General features: G+C 40.2%; 1 protein-coding gene across 7 annotated transcripts in view; it reads right to left on the bottom strand.

The window, feature by feature from the left end:
* myo18ab (myosin XVIIIA b) overlaps window positions 1–27,815 on the bottom strand; it is a 227,897-nt gene that overhangs the window by 161,276 nt on the left and 38,806 nt on the right. For all 7 annotated transcript variants that reach the window (XM_061973197.1, XM_061973193.1, XM_061973198.1 and 4 more), the window contains 2 exons: window positions 27,118–27,260; window positions 16,852–16,952 (listed from right to left, as the gene is read on the bottom strand). In XM_061973197.1, the coding sequence (XP_061829181.1) occupies window positions 16,852–16,952; window positions 27,118–27,260 (244 nt within the window). The remainder of the gene's footprint in view (window positions 1–16,851; window positions 16,953–27,117; window positions 27,261–27,815) is intronic.

Below are 27,815 nucleotides of genomic sequence, written 5' to 3'. Positions count from 1 at the left end.
AGTGAGCTACAGAGGCACTAGAGAGAGCTAAAGAGGCACTATAGAAAGCTTGGGAGGCACTATAGAGAACCGCAGAGGCACTATAGAAACCTAGGGAGGCACTATAGTGAGCCACAGAGGCACTATAGGGAGCCACAGAGGCACCATAGAGAACCACAGGGGCACTATAGAGACCTAGGGAGGCACTATGGAGGACTACAGAGGCACCATGGAGACCTACAGGGGCACTATAGAGAGCCACAGAGGCACTATAGAGAACCACAGAGGCACTATAGAGAGCCACAGAGGCACTATAGAGAACCACAGGGGCACTATAGAGAGCTGCAGGGGCACTATAGCGAAACACAGAGGCACTATGGAGAGCTACAGAGGCACTATAGAGAGCTACAGAGGCACCATAGAGAGCTACAGATGCACTATAGAGACCTAGGGAGGCACTATAGAGGACTACAGAGGCACCATAGAGAACTACAGGGGCATTATGGAGAGCCACAGAGGCACCATAGTGAGCTACAGAGGCACTAGGGAGAGCTAAAGAGGCACTATAGAGACCTAGGGAGGCACCATAGAGAGCTACAGAGGCACTATGGGGAACCACAGAGGCACTATAGAGAGCTACAGAGGCACCATAGAGAACCACAGAGGCACCATAGAGACCTAGGGAGGCACTATAGAGAGCCACAGAGGCACGATAGAGAGCTACAGAGGCACCATAGAGAGCTACAGAGGCACTATAGAGACCTAGGGAGGCACTATAGAGAACCACAGAGGCACTATAGAGACCTAAGGAGGCACTATAGAGAGCTACAGAGGCACCATAGAGACCTAGGGAGGCACCATAGAGAGCTACAGAGGCACTATAGAGAACCACAGAGGCACTATGGAGACCTAGGGAGGCACTATAGAGAGCCACAGAGGCACTATAGAGAGCTATAGAGGCACCATAGAGAACTACAGAGGCAGTATAGAGACCTAGGGAGGCACTATAGAGGACCACAGAGGCACTATAGCGAACTACAGGGGCACTACAAAGAGCCACAGAGAGCTACAGAGGCACTAGAGAGAGCCACAGAGGCACTATAGAGACCTAGGGAGGCACTATAGAGAACCACAGAGGCACTATAGAGACCTAGGAAGGCACTATAGAGAGCTACAGAGTCACTATAGAGACCTAGGGAGGCACTATAAAGAGCCACAGAGGCACCATAGCGAGCTACAGAGGCACCATAGGGAACTACAGAGGCACTATAAAGACCTAGGGAGGCACTATGGAGAGCTACAGGGGCACTATAGTGAGTCACAGAGGCACCATAGAGAGCCACAGAGGCACCATAGAGAACCACAGAGGCACTATAGAGACCTAGGGAGGCACTACGGAGAGCTACAGGGGCACTATAGAGCACCACAGAGGCACCATAGAGAGCCACAGAGGCACCATAGAGAACCACAGAGGCACTATGGAGACCTAGGGAGGCACCATAGCGAGCTACAGAGGCACTATAGAGAGCCACAGAGGCACTATAGAGGACTACAGAGGCACCATTGGGAGCTACAGAGGCACTATAGAGACCTAGGGAGGCACTATGGAGAGCTACAGGGGCACTATAGAGAACCACAGAGGCACCATAGAGAACCACAGAGGCACTATAGAGACCTAGGGAGGCACCATGGCGAGCTACAGAGGCACTATAGAGAGCCACAGAGGCACTATAGAGAGCCAGAGAGGCACTATAGAGAGCCACAGAGGCACTATAGAGAGCTGCAGAGGCACCATAGAGAGCCACAGAGGCACCATAGCGAGCCACAGAGGCACCATAGAGAACCACAGCGGCACTATAGAGACCTAGGGAGGCACTATGGAGGACTACAGAGGCACCATGGAGAACTACAGGGGCACTATAGAGAGCCACAGAGGCACCATAGAGAGCTACAGAGGCACTAGAGAGAGCTACAGAGGCACTATAGAGAACTACGGAGGCACTATAGAGACATAGGGAGGCACTATGGAGATCCACAGAGGCACTATAGAGAACCACAGAGGCACCATAGAGACCTAGGGAGGCACTATAGAGAGCTACGGAGTCACTATGGGGAACCACAGAGGCACTATAGAGAGCTACAGAGGCACCATAGAGAACCACAGAGGCACCATAGAGACCTAGGGAGGCACTATAGAGAGCTACAGAGGCACTATAGGGAACCATAGAGGCACTATAGAGAGCTACAGAGGCACCATGGAGAACTACAGAGGCACCAGAGACCTAGGGAGGCACTATAGAGAGCCACAGAGGCACGATAGAGAACTACAGAGGCACTATGGAGAGCTACAGAGGCACTATAGAGACCTAGGGAGGCACTATAGAGAACCACAGCGGCACTATAGAGACCTAGGGAGGCGCAATAGAGAGCCACAGAGGCACCATAAAGAGCTACAGAGGCACTAGAGAGCCACAGAGGCACTATGGAGAGCCACAGAGGCACCATAGAGAACTACAGAGGCACTATAGAGACCTAGGGAGGCACTATAGAGAGCCACAGAGGCACTATAGTGAGTCACAGAGGCACCATAGAGAGCCACAGAGGCACCATAGAGAACCACCGAGGCACTATGCAGACCTAGGGAGGCACTATGGAGGACTACAGAGGCACCATAGAGAGCTACAGGGGCACTATAGAGAGCCAGAAAGGCACCATAGAGAGCTACAGAGGCACTAGAGAGAGCTACAGAGGCACTATAGAGTACTACGGAGGCACTATGGAGAACTACAGAGGCACTATAGAGACCTAGGGAGGCACTATGGAGAGCTACAGGGGCACTATTGCGAACCACAGAGGCACTATAGAGAGCTACAGAGGCACTATAGAGAGCTACAGAGGCACCATAGAGAACTACAGAGGCACCATAGAGACCTAGGGAGGCACTATAGAGGACTACAGAGGCACCATAGAGAAGTACAGGGGCACTATAGAGAGCCACAGAGGCACCATAGTGAGCTACAGAGGCACTAGAAAGAGCTAAAGAGGCACTATAGGAAGCTTGGGAGGCACTATAGAGAACCACAGAGGCACTATAGAAACCTAGGGAGGCACTATAGAGAGCTACAGAGTCACTATGGAGACCTAGGGAGGCACTATGGAGGACTACAGAGGCACCATAGAGAACTACAGGGGCACTATAGAGAGCCACAGAGGCACCATAGAGAGCTACAGAGGCACTAGAGAGAGCTACAGAGGCACTATAGAGAACTACGGAGGCACTATAGAGACATAGGGAGGCACTATAGAGAACCACAGAGGCACCATAGAGACCTAGGGAGGCACTATAGAGAGCTACAGAGTCACTATGGGGAACCACAGAGGCACTATAGAGAGCTACAGAGGCACCATAGAGAACCACAGAGGCACCATAGAGACCTAGGGAGGCACTATAGAGAGCTACAGAGGCACTATAGGGAACCATAGAGGCACTATAGAGAGCTACAGAGGCACCATAGAGAACTACAGAGGCACCAGAGACCTAGGGAGGCACTATAGAGAGCCACAGAGGCACGATAAAGAACTACAGAGGCACTATGGAGAGCTACAGAGGCACTATAGAGACCTAGGGAGGCACTATAGAGAACCACAGGGGCACTATAGAGAGCTACAGAGGCACCATAGAGAACTACAGGGGCACTATAGAGAGCCACAGAGGCACCATAGAGAGCTACAGAGGCACTAGAGAGAGCTACAGAGGCACTATAGAGAACTACGGAGGCACTATAGAGACATAGGGAGGCACTATGGAGAGCCACAGAGGCACTATAGAGAACCACAGAGGCACCATAGAGAACCACAGAGGCACCATAGAGACCTAGGGAGGCACTATAGAGAGCTACAGAGGCACTATAGAGAACCACAGAGGCACTATGGAGAGCTACAGAGGCACCATAGAGAGCTACAGGGGCACCATAGAGAGCTACAGAGGCACTAGAGAGAGCCACAGAGGCACTAGAGAGAGCCACAGAGGCACCATAGAGAACCACAGAGGCACTAGAGAGGCACCATAGAGAGCCACAGAGGCACCATAGAGAACTACTGAGGCACTAGAGAGCCACAGAGGCACTATAGAGAGCTACAGGGGCACTATAAAGAGCTAGAGAGGCACTATAGAGTGCTACAGAGGCACTATAGAGAGCTACAGAGGCACCTTAGAGAGCTACAGAGGCACCATAGAGAGCCACAGTGGCACTATAGAGAGCTACAGAGGCACCATAGAGAACCACAGAGGCACTATAGAGAGCCACAGAGGCACCATAGAGAACCACAGAGGCACTATAGAGAGCCACAGAGGCACTATAGAGAACCACAGGGGCACTATAGAGAGCCACAGAGGCACTATAGAGAGCCACAGGGGCACCATAGAGAGCCACAGAGGCACCAGAGAGCTACAGAGGCCCTATAGAGCCACAGAGGCACTATAGAGAACCACAGAGGCACTATAGAGAACTACAGAGGCACTATGGAGACCAACAGCATCTCTGTCTGGACTGGAGCCTGCAGTGCCTCAGACTGGAAGTCTCTCCAGAGAGTGGTGAGGACGGCGGAAAAGATCATCAGGACTCCTCTTCCTCCTATCCAGGAGATGGCAGAAAGCTGCTGCCTGACCAGGGCTCAGAAAATCTGCAAAGACTCCTCCCAACCCCACCAAGGACTGTTTTCACTGCTGGACTCAAGAAAGAGGTTCCGCAGATCTCTTCTCTAAAGAATGCGATCATCTGGAAGGCCACTGGAGGTGGAGTAATATCCGAGTGGTGGGCCTACCTGAGGACTGTGAGGGCCCTCGTCCGATTGAGTTCACCACTCAGTTTTTGCAAAATGTGCTGAAGCTTGACGACAAGTCCATGTTGGACCGAGCTCGCTAGGCCTGAAGATAGTGAACATCCCCGGCTGCTCCTTGTACGAGTACATTTCTTCCAGAACCAGATTTTACCAGGGCTGGGTGAGTCTTCTCTGCTATCTTATATGGGCAAGAGGATTTCCATTGTTTCCCGACATTACTCCGGCCTTTGCTAAGTTGAAGAAAAAGCAACATTTATGTCCCAACTTGAAGTTTGGACTTGTCTTCCCGACGATGTTGCGGATCACTCTATTTACCACCAGACTAAGAGATTGGAGGACCGAGTACAGGCAAAATATCAAAATCCAAGAGGCACATTAACATGCTTGCTGATCGCTGCTGTCACGGAGAACTGCATTTTTTACAATCCTTATGAGACAAAAAGAAAAAAGTTAGTTTTCTTTCGCATTCTAACATGTAAAACTTGGCTCATTCTTGGTAGCTAGCAATGCGCTAAGGGGAGCAATCAATTCTACCTCTAAATCAGTTTAAAAATGTGTTAAAAAACCGTCACTCGTACTTCATTTACGTTCTGTAACCTGTATAATAACCCAACTGTAGCAACATTGTTATTGTAAGAGTGAAGTCTAAGGAACTCTCTTTCTAGGGTACTAACACATCGGCGTGCTACAGTATTAGCCATAGAAGCTAACTACGGCAAGAGATAAGTCAGCTTCTACAACAACACAAAGTACGTTTGAGTTTGTAATACACAACACTGTGTTAGAACACCAATCAGTACTTAGTGAAAAACACGAACAATCATATTACAGAATCTGTCAAGTATTATTTCATGTTTTCTTTCTACACAGCTAGCCAGACAGCGAATGCTAACTGTCATGATACACACATGACGTGCTGTGAGTATCATGATCAATATAAAGTGACTCACTCCATGGACAGTTGTCTCTTTGGTCCAGCTGGCTGGGGATGCTTCCTGGTTTATTTGGTGTAAGCACTCCATTTATGTTGGAATAGCTTGTCTTCAAATTGCACGTTTGCAGATTCAAGTCGATTTGGGCTTCAGTCTGCTGCAACGCCTCACCCTCTTCTTTGTGCTTGCTTCTAGAAGCAGTAGTTAAGCCTTTGTTCATTCAGCTTCAAAAGGGATGAGGTTGTGAATCCTCATTAGCCTAAAAATAATCGTCTTTGTTGTTTGTTACCAAGTCCGCCATGATTAGCTATGGTTACCGTTTGTCCGTTTAGTCAAAATGACTACTATTTGAGTGCTCTTTGCTGATACTAAGTAGTAACTCTTTTGCCTTTTTTTCCTTGAACATGTACCATGGTGCACTTCACTTGTTAACCACATTTCACTTTCTTTCTTCCCAGCTGCTTGTGTTCTTGTGGGGGGGAGAGGATGTGTTTTGGAGTTGAGGTTGTTTGTATTTATTCTTTTTGTTTACATCAGTCAAAGTTATAATTTTATTCATATATTCATTATTATTTGATTGATTTTTTTTCTCGAGAGTTCTACCGCAGATTTGCATTCTTGTGTCGTGTATATTTGATAGTGGCCTTTTGCTATAATTCAACAACATTAGGTTGACTAGTTGTACTTGTAAGGAAGTGAATCAGTCTATAAAGCCAAGTAAGGAGCGACAACATGTCATCTTTCTGCATCTTGAAGCTGCTGACCACTTGAAGTTGAGCTGAGGATGGGTAGGACACATCCTTCAATCTTCATTTTTGGGTAAATGAAGGGGTGCTGCTATTCTGCTACATAAATGGGTTCCTTTTGTACTCTCAAACGAATGTTATCACCACTGATCAGATTTCAAACACTCCCTTTGTAAATGTGTATTCCCCCAACTATGAGGATGACTATGTTATCAAAGGGCCTTTTTCTGAATCTCCCTGATTTGTCACTGTGCTATTTCTATTATTACACATGGCCTCTTCAACCTCCAGAAGAAGGTACAGATTTATTCGTGTCAGGACCACCAGAATGTCTCACAGGCTGAGAGACTGCTAAATGATCAGCCTGCCCCCGGCCATCTTAATACCTCACTCTTCAACACCTCAATAACTGTGTCCTGGACATTGCAACATCCACGTAACACTCTTCAGACATCTGACTGTTCCCACCCCCTCTTATCGCCATCTTCTTGACAATGCTATGGTCAACCTGCACATTATGCCGCTAGACAAAGCTCATTGACTTGTATAACTTGTGTTATTATGACAATGACAATAAAGGAATTGGTTGATTGAGAGACTTTAACTGTTGGAACGATCCCCAGCTTAATCGCCCTTGCCCAGCATCAAGATATGCTAAGGTAATCCGGTCTTTTATGGATGAACTTTCCGTCTCAGATCTTTGGCGCTGTAGGAAAAGATTCATTCTTTTCTCACATCCATCACACCTTCACCAGTATTGATGACTTCTTAGTTGATAACAAATCACTTTCATCAAAACCTAAATGCAATTGTTATCTCGGATCATGCTCCAATTTTGATGGATTTACACTTTAAAAATCCAACATGCGTCTTAATACACGATGACTCTTGAAGGAGGACTTTGTGGATTTTGATTCACGTCAAATGGATTCCTTTATACTCTTGAATAAGACTTCTTTTTTTTTCTTTTCATAAGAGATGATCTGGTTTACAAGTTATTAGAAAAGACTCACATGGACAAAGTTGGGTCTCATCTTTTCAGGTCAAGGCAGAAGTGGACGTACTTACGTCAGATCTCACTTCTTTAAACCTGGCAAAAAGGCCAGCAAACTATTAGCACATGAAATATGCCAGATATGGTCACACCATCATATTAGGCAGATTCAAACGGATGACCTTGAGTAGGGATGGGAATTGATGAAATTTTTCCGGTTACCATTCCACTTTGAATTCTGCTTAACGAGTCGGTTCCTTAACAGTTTTCTTATTCATTTGTTACGGCTCAGACTCCTGCCGCCGCCGCTCATCCATCTGTGTGCTCCAGTGAGAGCATTGCAGGCCACGCTCACGGGCGTTCCCTCTCCGCTGTAGGCGCGCCTCCGCACGGCTGCAGGAGATCTGCAATCAGCGCACCTGCCTGTGATGAGCGAGCTGGCTTCTTAAGCCTGCACAACCTGCCATCCCTGGCCTGAATATAATCTTCTGTTACCTTTCGCTTCCCGTGTTCTCCTGTGATGCCCTGTTGTTCCCCTTGCTTCTCGGACTGCCCTTTTGGATTATCGACCTCCTGCTTGGACACGGACCCCTCGACGCCTCTCTCTCTCGCCCTGGATCATCTGCCTGCCCAACGGACTGTCTTCCTGCCTTGTCCCCCTCTCGCCCAACACAACACTAGGTAACACACACTACAGCTAATCACACACATAGCCACACACGGCATACACTCTTGGATCTAGTTCACACTCCATTTCCTTAGTTTATATTATTATTGTTTGATTATTATCGATAGTGACTAGGGATGTCCGATAATATCGGACCGCCGATATTAACGGTCGATAAATGCTTTAAAAAGTAACATTGGAAATTATCGGTATCGGTTTCAAGATTATCAGTATCGGTTTCCAAAAGTAAAATTTGTGACTTTCTAAAACGCCACTGTGTACACGGACGCAGGAAGATGGACAGAGCGCCAATTAATCCTTGAAGGCGCTGCCTTTGCGTACTGGCCCAGTCACATACTATCTACGGCTTGACACACGCACTAGGGCAGGGGTGCTCACACTTTTTCTGCAGGCGAGCTACTTTTCAATTGATCAAGTCGTGGGGATCTACCTCATTCATATATATCATTTATATTTACTTATTTATGAAATATATGTTTTTGTTAACAAGTTAGAGGTGTTTAATGATAATGCAAGCATGTTTAACACATATAGTTAATATTGTTAATAAATTAAAGGTGTTTAATGATAATACAAGTATGTTTAATACATATAGTTAATATTGTTAACAAGTAAAGGGTGTTTAAAGATAATGAAAGCATGTTTAACTCATATAGTTAATATTGTTAAAAAATTAAAGGTGTTTAATGATAATACAAGCATGTTAAATACATATAGTTAATATTGTTAAAAAATTAAAGGTGTTTAATGATAATACAAGAATGTTTAATACATATAGTTAATATTGTTAACAAGTTAAAGGTGTTTAAAGATAATACAAGCATGTTTAACACATATAGTTAATATTGTTAATAAGTTAAAGGTGTTTAAAGATAATACAAGCATGTTTAACACATATAGTTAATATTGTTAATAAGTTAAAGGTGTTTAAAGATAATACAAGCATGTTTAACACATATAGATTCCTTTCTTTCATGAAGACAAGAATATAAGTTGGTGTATTACCTGATTCTGATGACTTGCATTGATAGGAATCAGACAGTAGTGCTGATAAGGTCCGCATTTTCGAATGGAGGAGAAAACAAGTCCTCCTTTCTGTCCAATACCACATGAAAGTGGTTGGTTTTTGGCATCTTATTGGTCCAGCTTCCGTACTCCTTTGTATACACTTTACAAGAAATACATTGTCGGCAAACTCCGTAGCTTGCTAGCTTGTGCACGCCAGCTTTCTGAGACTCTTATTTTGTTAGCGCAACTGTGCAGTCGGTCTTTGGAGTTTTGACGACAGGTACGGCGCCAGAGTCTGTTGAAATAAAGTGTTTCTCGCCTTCCAGTCGGTAATTTTAATGAGCTGGCAGCAGCCAGTGTCATCTCAGAAGACCCTCGGGTGCCGTGAATGTCAATCAAGTGACGAAAATGACGTCATTGTGAAGATTTATGATCGCTCATTTTTAGGACTATTTTTTTAATGCCTGGCTGGTGATCGACTGACACACCCTCTGAGATCGACCGGTAGCTCGCGATCGACGTAATGAGCACCCCTGCCCTAGCGTAAACTGGGTGTAACACACGGCACACTGATAAAGCTTAACCTATTGTGACTATAACAATCTACAAGGTTAATGTAGGTTGCTTCTCTTTCTCCCCCTCCATTTTTCTGCATTCTTTCGTATCTCAAGTTATCATTACGTATATGTATTGTTGCATTTAAACAACTGTATTGTTGATAATAAAGGTAAATTATTGGTATTGTTCATTATCAATAGTGCTATTTCTATTGGTATTTGTATTGATCCATTTGTAGTGTAATAATGCTCATTGTCATTTCTGTATTATTTTTTATTTTTTGCTAACTGCTTATTTGCTATTACTTTTACCATCATATTTGTACATGTCGTATTTGCTGATGTTGCTCTATTGTTGTTGTTGTTGTTGTTTGCTGTTGTTGTTTTCGTCTCTCTGTCTAATCCCCCTCTGTCTTCTTTTTTTTCTCTTTCTATCCCCGGCTGCACTAAATGATAATATAAATACATTTAATAAAGTCAAATACAAATAAGGCAACAAGAGAAGTATCCTACACTTCTCTTTTGTAAAGTAAATCTGAACAGCCGACATGGGCATCTACATCAACTATATGATTTGCCTGAGAAGCTGGACAGGACACCAAAAAAAAAAAAAAAAAAAAAAAAAAAAAAAAATTGTTGTTTTTTAATAATGTAATGCGATCTACCAATACTACCTTTGCGATCGACTGGTAGATCGCGATCGACGTATTGAGCACCCCTGCACTAGGGAATGCAATTCATACTTGGTCAACAGCCATACAGGTCACACTGAGGGTGGCCGTATAAACAACTTAAACACTGTTACAAATATGCGCCACACTGTGAACCCACACCAAACAAGAATGACAAACACATTTCGGGAGAACATCTGCACCGTAACACAACATAAACACAACAGAACAAATACCCAGAACCCCTTGCAGATGCTTGTATTCATTCAGAAAAATCTACCTCTCACACGTGATGACAAGGAGAAAAATAATTAGCCCACTCTTTGAGCTTCATCTGTTGCACAAATAGACTAATAGTCTGGACTGAGTGAAGCTGTTTTATTTATGTTTTGTGCCTTTTTTGCCCATGCACTTTAAAGGATGGCTGTGTTTTCTACTACTCTAGACTGAAGCAGTTTTATTAATGTTCATGCACTTTAAAAGATGGCTGTGTTATCTACTAGTCTAGACTGAAGCAGTTTTATTAATGTTCATGCACTTTAAAGGATGGTTGTGTTATCTACTAGTCTAGACTGAAGCAGTTTTATTAATGTTCATGCACTTTAAAGGATGGCTGTGTTATCTACTAGTCTAGACTGAAGCAGTTTTATTAATGTTCATGCACTTTATAGGATGGCTGTGTTATCTAATAGTCTAGACTGAAGCAGTTTTATTAATGTTCATGCACTTTAAAGGATGGCTGTGTTATCTACTAGTCTAGACTGAAGCAGTTTTATTTAATGTTCATGCACTTTATAGGATGGCTGTGTTATCTACTAGTCTAGACTGAAGCAGTTTTATTAATGTTCATGCACTTTAAAGGATGGCTGTGTTATCTACTAGTCTAGACTGGAGCAGTTTTCTATTTTTGTGCCTTTCTTGTTTTAATTTGCACATTTTTGTTACTCATACTTATAAGAACAGGGCAGATTGAGCCCAGTTTCTAGTATACTCTGGACTGAAGCTGTGTGTCTTCATTGTTTTTGTAGCTGTTGTTTTGAGGCATGTTTAAAAAAAAAAAAAAGAAGCACTTTGTGCAAGTCAAAGTACAGTGTTTCCCATAGTTGTAGTTGGTATGAGGATTATCAGGGAGAGCATGTCCCACATTCTAACTAACACGTGTACAAGGATATTTCACATGTCTTTACTGTGTATATAATTGAAAAGTACCGTATTTTCCACACTATAAGGCGCACCTAAAAACCTCCAATTTCCTCAAAAGCTGACAGTGCACCTTATAATCCGGTGCGCCTTATATATGGACCAATATTGAGCCACAACAGGTCTCGCAACTACGCCGACCTCATTTTCCCCATCTACGGCTGCTTACCGTAGAAGAAGAAGCGCTTCTTCTTCTACGGGGGAAATGAAGTTGGCGGCTGCCTACCATAGTTGTGAGACCTAAACTTTATGTACAGACCCAAAAATGTCTCCTATTAAGAGACACGCTTGCGACGCAGAGTTTAAAGTCAAGGCGATCAGTCACGCAGTAGAAGACGGGAATAGAGCAGCAGCGAGAGAATTGAACATTAAGGAATGGAAGTGGAGGAAGCAGCATGATGACCTGCGCCAAGTAAAGAAGACTAAACAGAGGGATCAAAGTGAGATGGCTACAGTTGGAGGACAAAGTGGTTGTTGAACAGAAGTAGAAGTGTCAGTACCATCACTATTTGTTTTGTTGACATTCCCTTTAGCGCAGCTCCATCTAATGGATGCATAACGTAACCCCAGCCTCTACTGTTGTTCTATTCTATGCGCCTTATAATCCGGTGCGCCTTATAGTGTGGAAAATACAGTATTTATGTTGTGTACAATGTGTATTTATAATATGTTGTGAAAAGGAAATGTCATATTTTTTTTGGAAGCTCATCTTGTACTTGACTTTGTTTAAAGGGTTAGGCACAATAAGTGTTCAACTTCAGCCTAAACCCACATTTTTTTATTTGTATTTATGAATGTACAACTATTTGTTTATGAATGTACATCTGTGTGTTTATGTAAAACTGTTTGTTTATTTTGTTGACCATTGACTGAAGAAATAAACTAAACTAAAACTAAACTAATTATGCAGCTCATTTTTATTTGACACTTATTGAAATATCTTGTGTGACATCATGCACAAAAGTGCACTTTATTTGTTTTAAAGTATTGTAGTGTAGTGTGTGTGTTTGTAAAACAGGGTGTGTGTGATGTGTGAGTGTAGTAGCACTGCGTAGAAGTGCTTGTAGTTAGCGCATGTTGCATGAAGCTTCTGCCTGCTACTGTCTGCTTTCACCTACTGCCAGCGCTACGGGGGTAAAAAGAGTCCTACAGTGCCTCCTCGTGGCCACACACAGTAACTGGGACCTCGCGGCCTCAGGCTAAACTGTAGAGGATCTCGGAGCAGCAGTGGGCCCCAGAGGCGAGGTGTGCAGGCCCACCAGTGTGTGGGCACGCGCTGGCATCCACCAACCACTGCCCCACCTATGGGTCAAATAGTCGTCATCCCCCCTCCCGCTGCCTTGTGGTACCTTTGGGAGAAGGAAAGGCTATGGGAGTAAACCCAGACAGAAAATCAGGAGTGGAGCCCCTGAGGCGGCTGGGTGTCATTGCTGACCTCCTGCTGGCAGCTCCTGCAACTAAGCCGATGCCAGATGTATTGCCTTGCTTTCCTCTGGGCCACATTGTCACGGCTGAGAGGGGATCTTGATGACTGGGCAACCCAGGATCTCCATACTTTCTGCCCAGGCATTTGCCCTGGAGAGGTCACTCCAGCCTCCCCCATAAAAAGAGGAAACAACACGGAAGCTGGCAGTCTTAAATTCCACCCGATTGGCGCCAGCTACGACGGTGGGAGGAAGAACTCCCCCAGATGCAACCCATCGTCACTACTGACGGACGGATGCCTATAAAAAAAAAGGGGCGTTCTGTACAAAAAGTGCACTTTATTTTAGTGTTGTTTTGAAATGTCATCTTAGTGACATCATGCACAAAAGTGCACTAATAGCTTGTTTTAAAATGTCTCTGACAATCTTGCACTTTCTGTTTGGAAATGACATGAATGTTTGTGCCACTGCTTAATAACTTTAATAAATACACTTTTACTTGTGATTTCCCTCTCTGCATGAAAGTTTAAAAGTAGCATATATTAATGAAGAAGAATGTTTTAATGTAGACACATAGAATCATCATACTGCTCTCATTATATGCATCAAGTGTTCATTCAAGGCTAAGGCAAAATATCCACATATATATGATGTATCATGACATGGACTAAACATATCCACATATATATGGTGTATGGTGACATGGACTAAACATATCCACATATATATGATGTATCATGACATGGACTAAACATATCCACATATATATGGTGTATGGTGACATGGACTAAACATATCCACATATATATGGTGTATGGTGACATGGACTAAACATATCCACATATATATGGTGTATGGTGACTAAACATATCCATTAAAATTCATGTTGATGTTGTTGACATTCACCCCCTTTGATTGTAGGAAGTTGGCCATTAGGCATCTGAAGGCCAGTCATAATCACTCTTCTACTTCCTGGATCTGACAATCATTTGGGATCAAACGTGAGCCTTTTCATCATTTTGCTTCTTTAAAACATTCCATTTCTCTTCTGGTCCAATCCCTTTAGTCAGGCACGTGCACACATAGGGCCCTATGGGTGCTTGAGCCCCTGCCCTTTTTCGCCTCGTCTTAAAAAGTGCCCTTTGCCTGTGTGTGTTTTTTTTGTGTGTTTTTTTAAATAACATTAATAAATTCCTTTCAGGGATGTAAAAAAAACAGCGGTACAAAAGCTCCACGTTTTCTTGTAATACCGGGTTGTTTGAGCCTGCCGCTTCCGCCAGAGAGGGAGAGAGAGGGCGAGTGAGTGAGTAAGTGAGAGGAGAGAGAGCCAACTGCGCCCCTGAGGAGACGTGAGAGTGGAGCAACTTGAACCTGTGAGTTATGGTCTAGTCGCCGTCCACTTATTCAGCATCTAATATGGGTCATATTTCAGAAAAACGCTGTATTATTCTATTATTCAATGTGTCAGTTTCTGTTTTTGCCGGACGTCGGAGCACGGCGCATCAATTGAGCACGGCACATCAATTCCGCACAGAGCAGAGCGGATCGTGCGGGACAGGAAGTAGTGTACAAAATACAAAATAAAACACCAGGTTAATTTTCAAAATAAAATGCACTGTGTTTACGGCGGATCACATTTCTCTCACAGTAGAGGTTTAGATATAAAGTTTATTGTGACTTTGCTATTACTGTGTGGGTTAACAAAATAATAATAATAATAATGATAATAAGAAGAAGAATAATGATAATGATAATAATAATAATAATTAAAGTAATATCCATCCATCCATTTTCTACCGCTTATTCCCTTTTTTGGGGTTGCGGGGGGCGCTGGAGCCTATCTCAGCTACAATCGGGCGGAAGGCGGGGTACACCCTGGACAAGTCGCCACCTCATCGCAGGGCCAACACAGATAGACAGACAACATCCACACACTAGGGCCAATTTAGTGTTGCCAATCAACCTATCCCCAGGTGCATGTCTTTGGAGGTGGGAGGAAGCCGGAGTACCCGGAGGGAACCCACGCAGTCACGGGGAGAACATGCAAACTCCACACAGAAAGATCCCGAGCCCGGGATTGAACCCAAGACTACTCAGAACCTTCGTATTGTGAGGCAGATGCACTAACCCCTCTTCCACCGTGACGCCCATTAAAGTAATAATAATAATAATAATAATAATGATTATTATTATTATTAATAATAATAATTTCAGCATTCTGGGGATATAAGATGTAGGTTATCTGTTAGGAATATTACCATCTGTATTTAAACTTGATTCATGTTGATTATGCCTGCAGCACAATGCCAAAAAAAGAAAGGATACAGAAAAGGAAGGAGAAGGAGCGCCAGGAAGCAGCTAAGGGTAGCAAACCTCTTAATGCATGGCTAAAACCAAGTACTAGCATCATGGAAGCCCTGAATTTACATTGAGGAGCATATTTGGGTATGGGTGGCCTCCATCCTACAGCCCTCTACTGGCCCCTGGTCCATATTTTTGGCCCTGTATTGCGTTTCAGTTGTTTAGTCTGAGCATTAAGTGAGAAAGACCATAAGTTACAACTTAATGGTGTTTTCATCAAGTTAAGGGAAGAAGGACAGATTTTCTCATTGAAGTTTTTTCCATTTGAGTATTTATTTTTGTATTTTTTTTCAAAGTTCATGTTGCACTGTTCAATGTTCAATATTAAAGTGCTTATCTTTAACAATAAATAGCCTAATAATAAACCAGTGTTTTGTTGCTTTTCATGTCTTCCAAGCCTATGATAATGTGAATTAACTCATTATGACAATAATTTGTTGAGACAAAAGAAGTGGCAATCACTTTTACCTACAAAGGACACACAGCTAAGTAGTTAGCTTCCTATTAGCAAATTTAATTCTACATTAATTTCCATATTGTGCAAAGGACCAAAACATTTTTTCCTGCTCTTTTCTGACTTTGAGCCCCTGCCCCTCTATAATCATGTGCACGTCCCTGCCTTTAGTGGAATATTGCAGTATTCTTCCTCACTTTTTCAAAGACTAGCAAATACTTCCTTCAGCCTGATTCTTGCTTCTCCACTGTCTTCCACATCCTTCTGCTCTGCATGTGCTGCAGCAAAAACCTTTTTGTCTGCCCATGTTGCTGTGGTTTCAAGCTCACCAGTGGGGTTTTTTTGAGGAATGAGTTTCTCCCACTCCCACCAGGTATTCAAGCCAGTGATCTGGGGTGCCAAAGTGCCAAAATAGCCCAAAACTATCAATTGATGCCGAGCTCTTTTCATTCAGTTTTTCCTGACAGAGTGACATGAAACTAGCATTGACTTTGGAGAGTGGACTTCTACGGTATGTCCTTCTAAGCTGCTTTGCTGTCAAACACACCATCAGAAGCTTCTCCACATTTTTATGCATAAATTACCGACGATTAACGTCTTTGGCTGGCGTTATTAAATCAGTGCTGCGCTTGAAATGTTTTGCCACATGCTCGGTCCAGTTTTTCAATATATATTTATTCAGTGAATATCATCCACTTCTTCTTCTCAGCACTTACTTCCTTTGTTTCCATGGTTGGAAAAAGCAAGTTAAGTTGATCTCTAGCAAGAGATCCTTATCAGTGTCAGTAGCTGGTAAGATCAAATGTTGACTGGTGCATTGACTACACCAACTAGCTTGTAAGCCACATTTTGTCTTGCAACTTTAAGCATAAGAACTAGCTCATATCCCAAAACACTTGTCAGCTGGGGCATTTAAAGCCAAGGTAACTAATAAGGTCCAAACATAGATAGAATTGTATTATTGTCAGTAGTTATTACCATGTGATTATAATTACCTCAGGGTGTTGTCGGCTCCATCCATCATGTAATAAAAAATGTTGAAGGTTGACTCATTTTCTGGTCGTCTGCTCACCCTCATTTTCTCCAAAAGCATTGTCTAAGCAGAATAAAGCAGAAAACATTATTTCATTTCAATTTCTTAGTCGTGGTACAGGTGGTGTCGACATTTTGTGGTGGCGAACGCACTTCCGTAAATTTGTTTTAACTTCATTTGGACCATTAACAAAAGAATATTTCCAGAATGAGTTACTGCACAAGGTGTACAAATAAAGTAGCTGGTGAGTGAGTGAGTGAGTGAGTGAGTGAGGAGGCTGCCTGCAGAGAGATAGGAAGAACAATTATTAGTCACACACACACACACACACACACACACACACGCACACACACACACACACACATTCTTGTATGCATTACCTTCTTGAGACCTGAGAAAAATGCCTCCCTCTTTAGGACCAGCCTTTCTAGATATATAAAGAAGTGTATTTACAACATTAATAATATATACATACTATGCAAATATAAAATAGCTTGTTGTGAAAAATGAGTTGGAATTTCACAAGAAACACTTAAAAGTTGTAATTTTACTCAACGCAAGTCAAAATTTAACAAGAAAAACTGAACATTTGTGCAATGTTATGATAAAAGTTGGAATTTTACTCAATAACAGTCGCAGTTTTACAAGAAAAGCTTCAAATGTTGGCAATTTTATGAAAAGAGTCGTAATTTTACCAGACAAAAGTAACAATTTTATAAGACAACTTAAAAATTTCAGCAATAATATAATAACCATCTGAATTTTACTTGGTAAAATTATGGCAAAAGTCATAATTTTACTCAAAATATGTCACTGTTTTACAAGAACAACAAAAAAATATTCAAAATTGTGATAAAAGTCAGAATTTTACATGACAAATGTCGCCATTTGCATTAAAAAGTAATGATTTTACATAAAAAAGTAATAATTTTACGAGAAATTATTGAAATGTTACAGAAACAGAAAGAATGCGAGAAATCGTTCCCAATTTTATAAGAAAAAAGTTGACACATTGTGAGAAAAAGTCAATTTATTTTATTTTTGGGGGGAATTTTTGGTTTGTAATTGGTTTTCAATCTTCATTATTTACTTCAGGTTACTATATTTTCTTTAAATTAATTTTGGCCAAAGGGGGCGCATTTCAATTTCTTACACACACTTGTTATTTCATATGTTGACCAGAGGAGGAGCACTTTTAAAAGCGACACACTGTCAATTTGAAATATCCCTCCTTTTTGGGACCACCCTCATTTTGATAGATGTCACCACAAATGAGACATTGTCTATTAGATGCAATGTTGTTGATTTATGTCATCACTTGTTCACACCTCCTCATATGGAAGATACTTTTCCTTCTTCATGTCTCAAGAAGGCTAGAAACACACACACACACACACACACACACACACACACACACACACACACACACACACACACACACACACACACACACACACACACACACACACACACACACACACACACACACACACACACACAAGCATGAGGTGGACTGAGGCAGCGCAACAAATAAAGAAAGTGAATGAGAGAAAATAGGACCCACTTCTGTCAAACTGTCAACAACCCATCAATCAAAATGATTTGTGAGCTGTAAGCCCCGCCTTCTGACATCCTGTGTGATAAGTAGGTCACTGATTGACCCATCAATCTATTAGAGATGATCGTGTATTTTACAGCCAGTCTGATGTGTGAGTTGTTTATAAAATGATCATGTATATATTTCATTGAACAGTCTGTGAACGAGGTGCTAAGAGGGTGCTATGTTAGAAGAAGGGTAGAAGAATGTCTTGTTCTACCATGAGGGTTTGTGTGGGCTCACACTTTTCCCTGCTGTCGGTTCACAGTTGAAAAAAAGAAATCCAGTTTATTTCTAATAAAGTCATTGTAATGTGAAAGAGATAAACAATGAAAGGTTTGTAGCACAGGTTAGCCATATAACTTAGCACCAATGCTTGTGTGCCAACCTTCAATTCTCACAGGATTATTTTCAGTTTTTTTCATCAAGTTCAAATCCCATCCATGCCTGTTGGATGTAACCGTGCTCCCCCTGGTTGGATGATGCTGAGACAACTGATCATACAATGACTTCAACATCCCAGTAGTTTCTACCTAACACCAACGCTGTCCACTATTTTCAAGAAAATGTTGTCTGTTTTATCATCCTACTGTATATCATAGTCACACTAAAGGTCTTTCTTTGTTTCTAGAATATATCTGGATTTTAAATACCACCAACAGATTCAATATTTTTGACCAACGTTCAACTTGTCATGATCCGTGGTCCGGATCATGTGTTGTTTAGTTATGCTGTTAGTTTTGGACTTCCTTAGTTCCTGGTTTCACTTCCTTGTTTGAGTTTGTTTTGTTTCCATGGTTACCCATTAGTTTCACCTGTTCCACGTTTGGACTCACACACCTGTTTTCACCAATCATGTCACTGTTATTTAAGCCTACCTTTGTTCATCACTCTTTCTGCCTGCATTGTCTTTATGTCACACCGGTTCATGTCTCTTTCTGACCTAGTAAGTTTCCTAGTCCATGGCATAGCTTCTGCTAATTAGCAGCTTCTTGTGTTTTAGGCACGCTTGCCTTTTTTGGTTATATTTTTTGTGTTTGTGGTAGTGAGTGATTTATGTTAATAAATCCAAGCCTACTGTTATTTTTGTTTACGTCTTCAAGGTACTTGTGTTTTTTGTTAGTTTTGGACTCCTTGAGTGCCTGTTTTGTACACCTGAGTTTGTTGCCATGGCTGCTTATTGTTTTCACCTGCCGCGTGTGTTCCCGACGCGCACCTGTTGGTCATCACTGACATTATTATTTAAGCCTGCCTTCCCTGTCATTCTGTCTTGCTTCCTAGTTTGTTTCCATACAACAGATGACGACTTTTGTTTCCTGCACTAAACCTTCTAGCTCCCACGCTAGCTCCTTTTGTTTCTGCCTTAAGTGCTATGAGCACGTTTTTGTTTGTTCCAGTATAATTTATTTCTTAAATAAATCATTTTTCCTACCTGCACGCTGTGTCTGACGGCCGTCTGCATTCCTGGGAGAACGAACCCCGCATCACCATGCGCCCCGGTCGTCACACCTACCTTCACGCTGTCGTCCGGAGCCGTCTTTTGCGTTGGAAGAACAACCCCGCAGCAAGCTGCGACCCCCCCCCCCACGTGACACAACTATACTATGCAACAATAGTTTGAAGAATACTACAAATAATACTAAAGTCATGTTGTTGATTGCATGGTTTAGTTGAGGTTTAAAGCCACATCAAGCAGTTCAAAAAATGAACAATTAGTTTCATATGGATGGTAAATGTTTAAAGCCAAAGTTTCTCAAATCTTCCCATGCTATGTTTAAAAACTTGAAATGTCTACTTTTTATCATTGTAAGATTTTCAGAATAATATATTTAGTTTATTTTTTATTATGACAAGAGTTTTCATCCATGCTTTGTTTGAATACTGTTAATGTATAATACACATAAATCTTGTTTTAATATATTACACAATGTTTTTAATTGCCTGTCACTACATTGTAGGAATTGTTGTTGAAATGTTCACATGTTTATTACACTAATTGTGAAATGAAGTTGCATTATAAGTGTAGCTTTTATCGTCATAGTACAACAACAGTGAATTGAATGAATGAGCTTCTTGATTTGACAATGTTTGTTGCTGCCATCCATCCCCATGCTTTTATCATTGCTTCTTCCTCAATCTAACCTTATTTGCATTACAATTGATTGATTTATTCACCATTTTAATGATTTCCTCCTTTGTCATTTTCATGAGGAACATTGAGTTGGGATTTCTATCTATGGTGTCATTATAGTCCTCAATTGAAACTGGCTCTGGAATCCTTTCCTCCAATCTTTAGTAATTATTGAAGCTTTCAACTACTTCCTTCATGTTGTCATTATGTATGTTTCCGTCTGGTAAAATCCCTCTTAGTGCCATTTTTAATAATGCTATTGAAGATATTGTTTTTGTTCCTGTCTAATAAATGACTGTAATATTCTTTTCTACATGTTTGTACTATGTTAGTTAGCTTGTTTTTATACTTATTTTCTGCCTCTGTACATCTTTGTCTTATCAGCCCTTTTGTCATCCATGGTTGATTGTTCTTTTTCTGCTTCCTACTGAGTTGTTTCCATGGACAATGTTTGTCATCAAGTATTATGAACGTGTTTAAAAAATGTTCATATACTTCATCAACACCATTTTCATTGTACACATTGTCTCAATGTTGCTTTTCTCGCTCATTTTGAAAGCAATCATCCTCTTCTCTGTGCATAGTTTTCCAACATTGTTTTGGTCGTCCATATTTCTGTTTTTGTAGTTTCTATCATATATTGCGAAAACTGGCAGATGATCTCTAACGTCGGTTATAAGTAGACCACTTGTAGTTTTATCATCAATCATTGGTTGAATATTATCATTAAGTGTCCTGAGATTCTGCTTGGCTTTGTGATTTTAGGATATAAACTGATGCTGTACATTGTATCAATGAAGTCATCAATATCCTTTTGCTTATTGGAGTTCAATAAGTCAATATAGTAGTCACCACCTAAGAAAATACTTTTTTGACTGGTGTCCATAAAATTTGCCTTGATCCAGTCTTCAACTATTGTATTTCAATGTGTATGCAGCTTTAAAGAAGAACATTGCTTGTGTAAAAATGAAGATATCCCTCACTCCTCAGTTATGTAAAGGGAGTTGTGATTAGGTAATGCTAGGACAACGTAGACAAAGTGTTTAAAGATAGCTGCTCGTTTGATAAACCATTAAAATGATATTCTAGTCTAAAAAAGAACATACCTTAGTTATAATGTACAATAATTGTGTAAATAAATATCCAAATAACATCTCATTGTTCAAATATTTAAAGTAAGACATTTTTTTATATATAATGTAGCAAAAAAGTAATTAGGAAATAAATCATAGTTGTGTTATATGTACCGGTAGTATTAAAACTCCTGTTGAAAAAATATTCCATACTCTATTGTTGGTCAAATGTATGTTTAGTGTTTTAAAACAGGACAATCTGTGGAAGCAAATAAAAGCTTATTTCTACAGTAACTTATTTCCTTGTTTATTACACTTTTAAAGTCCTTTCTGATGTATATGCATACATGTAGGTCGAGGGTCACCAACGCGGTGCCCGCGGGCACCAGGTAGCCCGTAAGGACCAGATCAGTCGCCCGATGGCCTGTTCTAAAAATAGCTCAAATAGCAGCACTTACCAGTGAGCTGCCTCTATTTTTTAAATGTTATTTATTTACTAGCAAGCTGGTCTCGCTTTGCTCGACATTTTTAATTCCAAGAGAGACAAAACTCAAATAGAATTTGAAAATCCAAGAAAATATTTTAAAGACTTTGTCTTCACTTGTTTAAATAAATTCATTTATTATTTATTATTTATAATTTGTATTATTACTTTGCTTCTTATAACTTTCAGAAAGACAATTTTAGAGAAAAAAATACAACCTTAAAAATGATTTTAGGATTTTTAAACACATATACATTTTTACCTTTTGAATTCCTTCCTCTTCTTTCCTGACAATTTAAATCAATGTTCAAATAAAAAATTAAAAAATTTCATTGTAAAGAATAATAAATACATTTTAATTAAATTCTTCATTTTAGCTTCTGTTTTTTCGACGAAGAATATTTGTGAAATATTTCTTCAAACTTATTATGATTAAAATTCAAAGAAATTATTCTGGCAAATCTAGAAAATCTGTAGAATGAAATTTAAATCTTAATTCAAAGTGTTTTGAATTTCTTTTAAAAATGTTATTCTGGAAAATCTAGAAGAAATAATGATTTGTCTTTGTTAGAAATGTAGCTTGGTCCAATTTGTTATATATTCTAACAAAGTGCATATTGGATTTTAACCTATTTAAAACATGTCATCAAAATTCTAAAATGAATCTTAATCAGGAAAAATTACTAATGATGTTCCATAAATTATTTTTTTTATTTTTTCAAAAAGATTCGAATTAGCTAGTTTTTCTCTTCTTTTTTTCGGTTGAAATTGAAGATAAACTATGTTTCAAAATTTAATTTTCATTTTTTTTGTCTTTTCTCCTCTGTTAAACCGTTCAATTAAGTGTTTTTTCACCATTTATTCTCTACAAAAAACCTTCCGTAAAAGGAAAAAAAATGTACGACGGAATGACAGACAGAAATACCCATTTTTTATATATATATAGATTTATTTATTTAGCTATTCTTGTTTAAATCACACTTACATGTAACTTACAAATGACAATATATTTATTTATTTAAGTGTGTATCAAACTGGTAGCCCTTCACATTAATAAGTACCCAAGAAGTAGCTCTTGCTTTCAAAAAGGTTGGTGACCCCTGATGTAGGTAGATCATGTAGGTAGTTTGTAGTCGTTCAAATAGGAACAAAGAGGAACTTTTACTGTCATGTATAAGTGTGCAATCATCCTAAAATTGAACAAGGGGATGGGTCAAATGCAGAGGACAAATGTCACCACACCAAGAGTGTGTGTGTGTGTGTGTGTGTGTGTGTGTGTGTGTGTGTGTGTGTGTGTGTGTGTGTGTGTGTGTGTGTGTGTGTGTGTGTGTGTGTGTGTGTGACTATCATTGCTACTTGAACTTGAACTTAACTAAAATGATTAATTTATTCAATAATGAAATGTAGGAAACAGTCAGCTCTTAGGCATATACTGTATGTAGCACAATGATACCCAAGAACAATAATAAAAACATCAAATTGTAAAATCATTTTGCAAATAAGAAACATCTTCAACTGTCCAAGTGTATGTACGTGCAAATCAAGTGTGTAGTATTTTTGTTTTAGGAAAACATTAAAACCATGAAGATAGTGAAAATAGTGAGTGAATGAATGACAAAGTACATACAGTATGTACATGCACATAGATGGTTTGCAGTAGTAAAAAGTACAAGTCAAATGATATAACTTATCTGTGATGTGTACAAATGTGCAAAGTGTAATAAAAATCATTCAACTAAGAAAATGTGACGTAAAAATATACTTTACAAACGTATAAAAAGTATTTAAACACGTAAATACATGGCTAGTTTGATCAAATCAGAATTATACAAACATCAATCTATTATTTGGGTATCATTATCATAACCTTAATGAGAAAACACTTACAGTGTTGATTATCTTTAAAAATAGATGTTCATGTTTACATGAATATGTTGCTCTCAGGAGTTTAATGCTGTCTGTTGTATACCATAAGGAGATCATAGCCCTGGACTATAGCAGGAGTACAATTACATTGCAATCTAAATGATTTATTATTAAAGATTACACGGTATACGGACAGATTTATCAATGTTCCTACAAGAAGTAGTAGAAATCACTTTAAAATGAAGCAGCTAAACAAAAGTTGTAAAACTTTAGCATTATTAATTATAGACATTGTTTCATCCAATTAACATCTAGCTGTTTATGTTAGCATTTAAAAAAAAACAACAATTGGAAATCAGTTGAAAGTGTTGAAAGCAATGACTAGAAGTACAGTATGTATACATGTGAAATGAATCAGTAAGGTATGTACACAGTTATTGGCCTTCACCTAGCCTTCATGTCTAGATGAACAAGTGCAGTAGGGTTGCTCTTAAACATGTCAAATATTGCTACCAAAAAATAAATACAAATACTAAGATGTCGAACATTTTGAATAGGTTTTGAAAAACAAACTTGCTGAAATACTGACAAACTGAGTAGAGAATGGAAAAGAAAGAGAAAAAGCCTAAGGATTGAAAAAAGTAATTGGGTGAACAGGTTTGTGTCTGGTTGAACATAAGTTGAATGCAGTAGGAGTACCCTGCTTATCCATCATGTGTAGTAATGCACACATGTGCATGCTGTACAATTGTAATTCAAATGATTCAACTAGGAAAAAATGAGATACACATAAAAATATAGTTTGCATTATTACTGTTGTGAAGACTATTATTAACGTCACCTTGTATTTCTGCCGTCTGTTAGTTTTGAAAAAGAGCCGTTGTAAAATACTGACAAAGAAGAAACTATTATGTGCTTGTGAAGAACATACACGCAAACAAGGTTAGACTTAGGAAAAAGCAATGATCAAAGCATGGGGATGGATGCTAGTCACAAAGTCACACTACACTAAACTTTGTCAACTCAAGAAGCTACTCATTCAATGTTGTTGTACTATGACAATTAAAGCTAGACTTCATTTCACAATATGTATATTAAACATGCAGGAATGTCATTTCAACTTCATGCAAAAGACTGAAAATAAGCCGGGGGTGATTTGGGAGAGCACTTTGGATTAGTGCTTACATGGTAAACAAGTCAAATTAATGTTGTATCATACATTTGTCCAAATGTGAGCAACATTGTGGCTTTCCTGGACCTGGTCTACATGGCTGGACGTGGTCTACATGGCTGGCTGTGGTCTACATGGCTGGACGTGGTCTACATGGTTGGACGTGGTCTACATGGCTGGACGTGGTCTACATGGCTGGACGTGGTCTACGTGGCTGGACGTGGTCTACATTGCTGGACGTGGTCTACGTGGCTGGACGTGGTCTACATGGCTGGACGTGGTCTACGTGGCTGGACGTGGTCTACATGGCTGGACGTGGTCTACATGGCTAAAAGAAAAATCTAAAGAAGAGAATCCCTCTGCCATCTTCCACTACTTTTTAAATATATAAATGTTGAATATTCCCTCTTCTCTTCTCAGACTCTCTTGTCGTCATTTGGGATGTCTGTTGTGATGTCACTTCCTGCTTCCATGACCCGCCCTTTCTTGCCTCTGATTGGCCTAACCCTAATGTTTTGCCCTAATTTTAACCAATGGTGACTCATCATAGTAAACAATCATGGATGTTCTTATAAGTAAACATCATTTATATATGTTGTCCCCTGCCCGTGGAGTTGCTTCGCTACGTAGCTTCCATTTTTAACTTCATCCTTTTTAATTGAAAACGGTAGTTTTTACCACTGGATTATCAGAAAAACGTACTCATTAGGGAAAAACTGTAGTTGTTGGCAGGTATGGCAAAGAGACGGATCAAGATTTTAACACACGGAAAATATTTTTTTACATTTTTACAGAGCTAAAAAGAGGTATTTCCGACTATAGATGGAAAACTCCCATGCCTGATTCAATCATGAAGGATGTGACTATTCTGACAGAGTAAACTCCATTTAATGATGGGGATTAATATGAATGATATATGGTGTCATTTACAATACTCAATGTCGCTGGAGTTACAACTCTTGGTCCTGTGAGGATTGAAGGCTGGGACACAAGAATTGGTGCTAAGTTATATGACTAACCTGTGCTACAAACCTTTTATTGTTTATCTCTTTCAACAGCAGCCACACATTACAATGACTTTATTAGAAATAAACTGGATTTTTTTTTTTTTCAACTGTGAACTGACAGCAGGGAAAAGTGTGAGCCCACACAAACCCTCATGGTAGAACAAGACATTCTAACATAGCACCCTCTTCATTTTGTCAGGGTTCCAACAAAGAGGACGAAGATGAAGACGCGTTGTATAGTTCACATACACTTTCCTGTTAAATGAAATATATAGATGATTATTTTCTAAACAACTGACAAATGGTGAACAACGAAACATTTCCCTTGTGGATCAATAAAGTTTGTCTAAGTCTGGTCTGTAAAATACATGATGGGTTAAATCACACTGTCAGTGACCGACTTATCACACCGGATGTCAGAAGGCGGGGCTTAGAGGTCACAAATCGTTTTGATTGATGGGTTTTTGACAATTTGACAGAAAGTGTGTCCTATATTCTCTTGAATGTAAAAAGTGTGGTTAAATCAGACATGGAGACTTGGAGTAATGCACATTAGGAACATGTTCAGTACAAGCTGCAACCAACATATAAATAAGATTGTCATTTCTCAATATGTGAAATGGCCTCCTGGTACAAAATGAGCAATGATCAATAAGATGTCTCATAATTCAGACTTCCTGTCTCTCCGTGCCTTGTAACACACCTTCCAGTGTGTAAGACAACCACGGTTATACCAGTGTTTGTTCTACTTTTCATTAATCATTTTATTGCTGTATTGTATATATCTTCCATGTGTGCAGTGTGAGTATTTGACTACAATTTAGGTGTACGATTAAAACTCGACTGACATCACAGTCTAGGAACGGAAGTGGTTCAGAAGCCGAGGAAAGTCTTCTTACCTGAATGGAGGCAGAAGCCACCTGCCCTGCTTGGTCAAAGTCAAGCGACACTATGTGTGAGAAACGGCTGGCGTTGGTGTTCATGGAGGTAGAAGTGTTGCCAAAAGCCTCAAGGATGGTGTAGACTGCTTGCCACTTCTCCGCTGAGTAACATGTAAAAAGAAATATATTATATTTCATGAAGTATTCCTAAAGAGCAAGTCATGTTAAGCCACTCCTATCCGTATGGTGCCAATTCAAAACAAAAGTGACTTCCAGGAATTAGACTTTTGGAGCAGGTCTAAAGCCATGCATGTTGTACAAAGAAATACAAAACAATTAACCCTCACGAGAGCATGCACTTTAAAGAAGTCATCTCAAACAGAACAAAGATTCACTGTTGAGGCTGCCGCCTGCCTCCAATGGTTGTGGAGAGATAAGTTCAGTTAAGGTGGAGGGTAAAGAGTTACGAGAGAAGATGGAAAAACAATGTATAGATAGTACTTTATTGATTCCTCAGGAAAATGAAGATATATCAATACCAGTAACAGTGCTATGATAAAAGCACTATATACATATACGTATATTATATACTGTATATATCATATGTAAATATTACATATATGTTATATTGCTACTTAATAATTAAAACTATTAGTCTACTTAATACCTGCATTATCCTTTCCATCCTTACCCTTTCCATCCTTTGAAACTGAGCT

The sequence above is a fragment of the Nerophis lumbriciformis genome, linkage group LG17 (genome assembly GCF_033978685.3).
Source record: "Nerophis lumbriciformis linkage group LG17, RoL_Nlum_v2.1, whole genome shotgun sequence".
Classification (NCBI taxonomy): Eukaryota; Metazoa; Chordata; class Actinopteri; order Syngnathiformes; family Syngnathidae; genus Nerophis; species Nerophis lumbriciformis.
The sequence above is the reverse complement of the archived record's forward strand: the minus strand, read 5'-3'. Positions and strand labels throughout refer to the sequence as shown.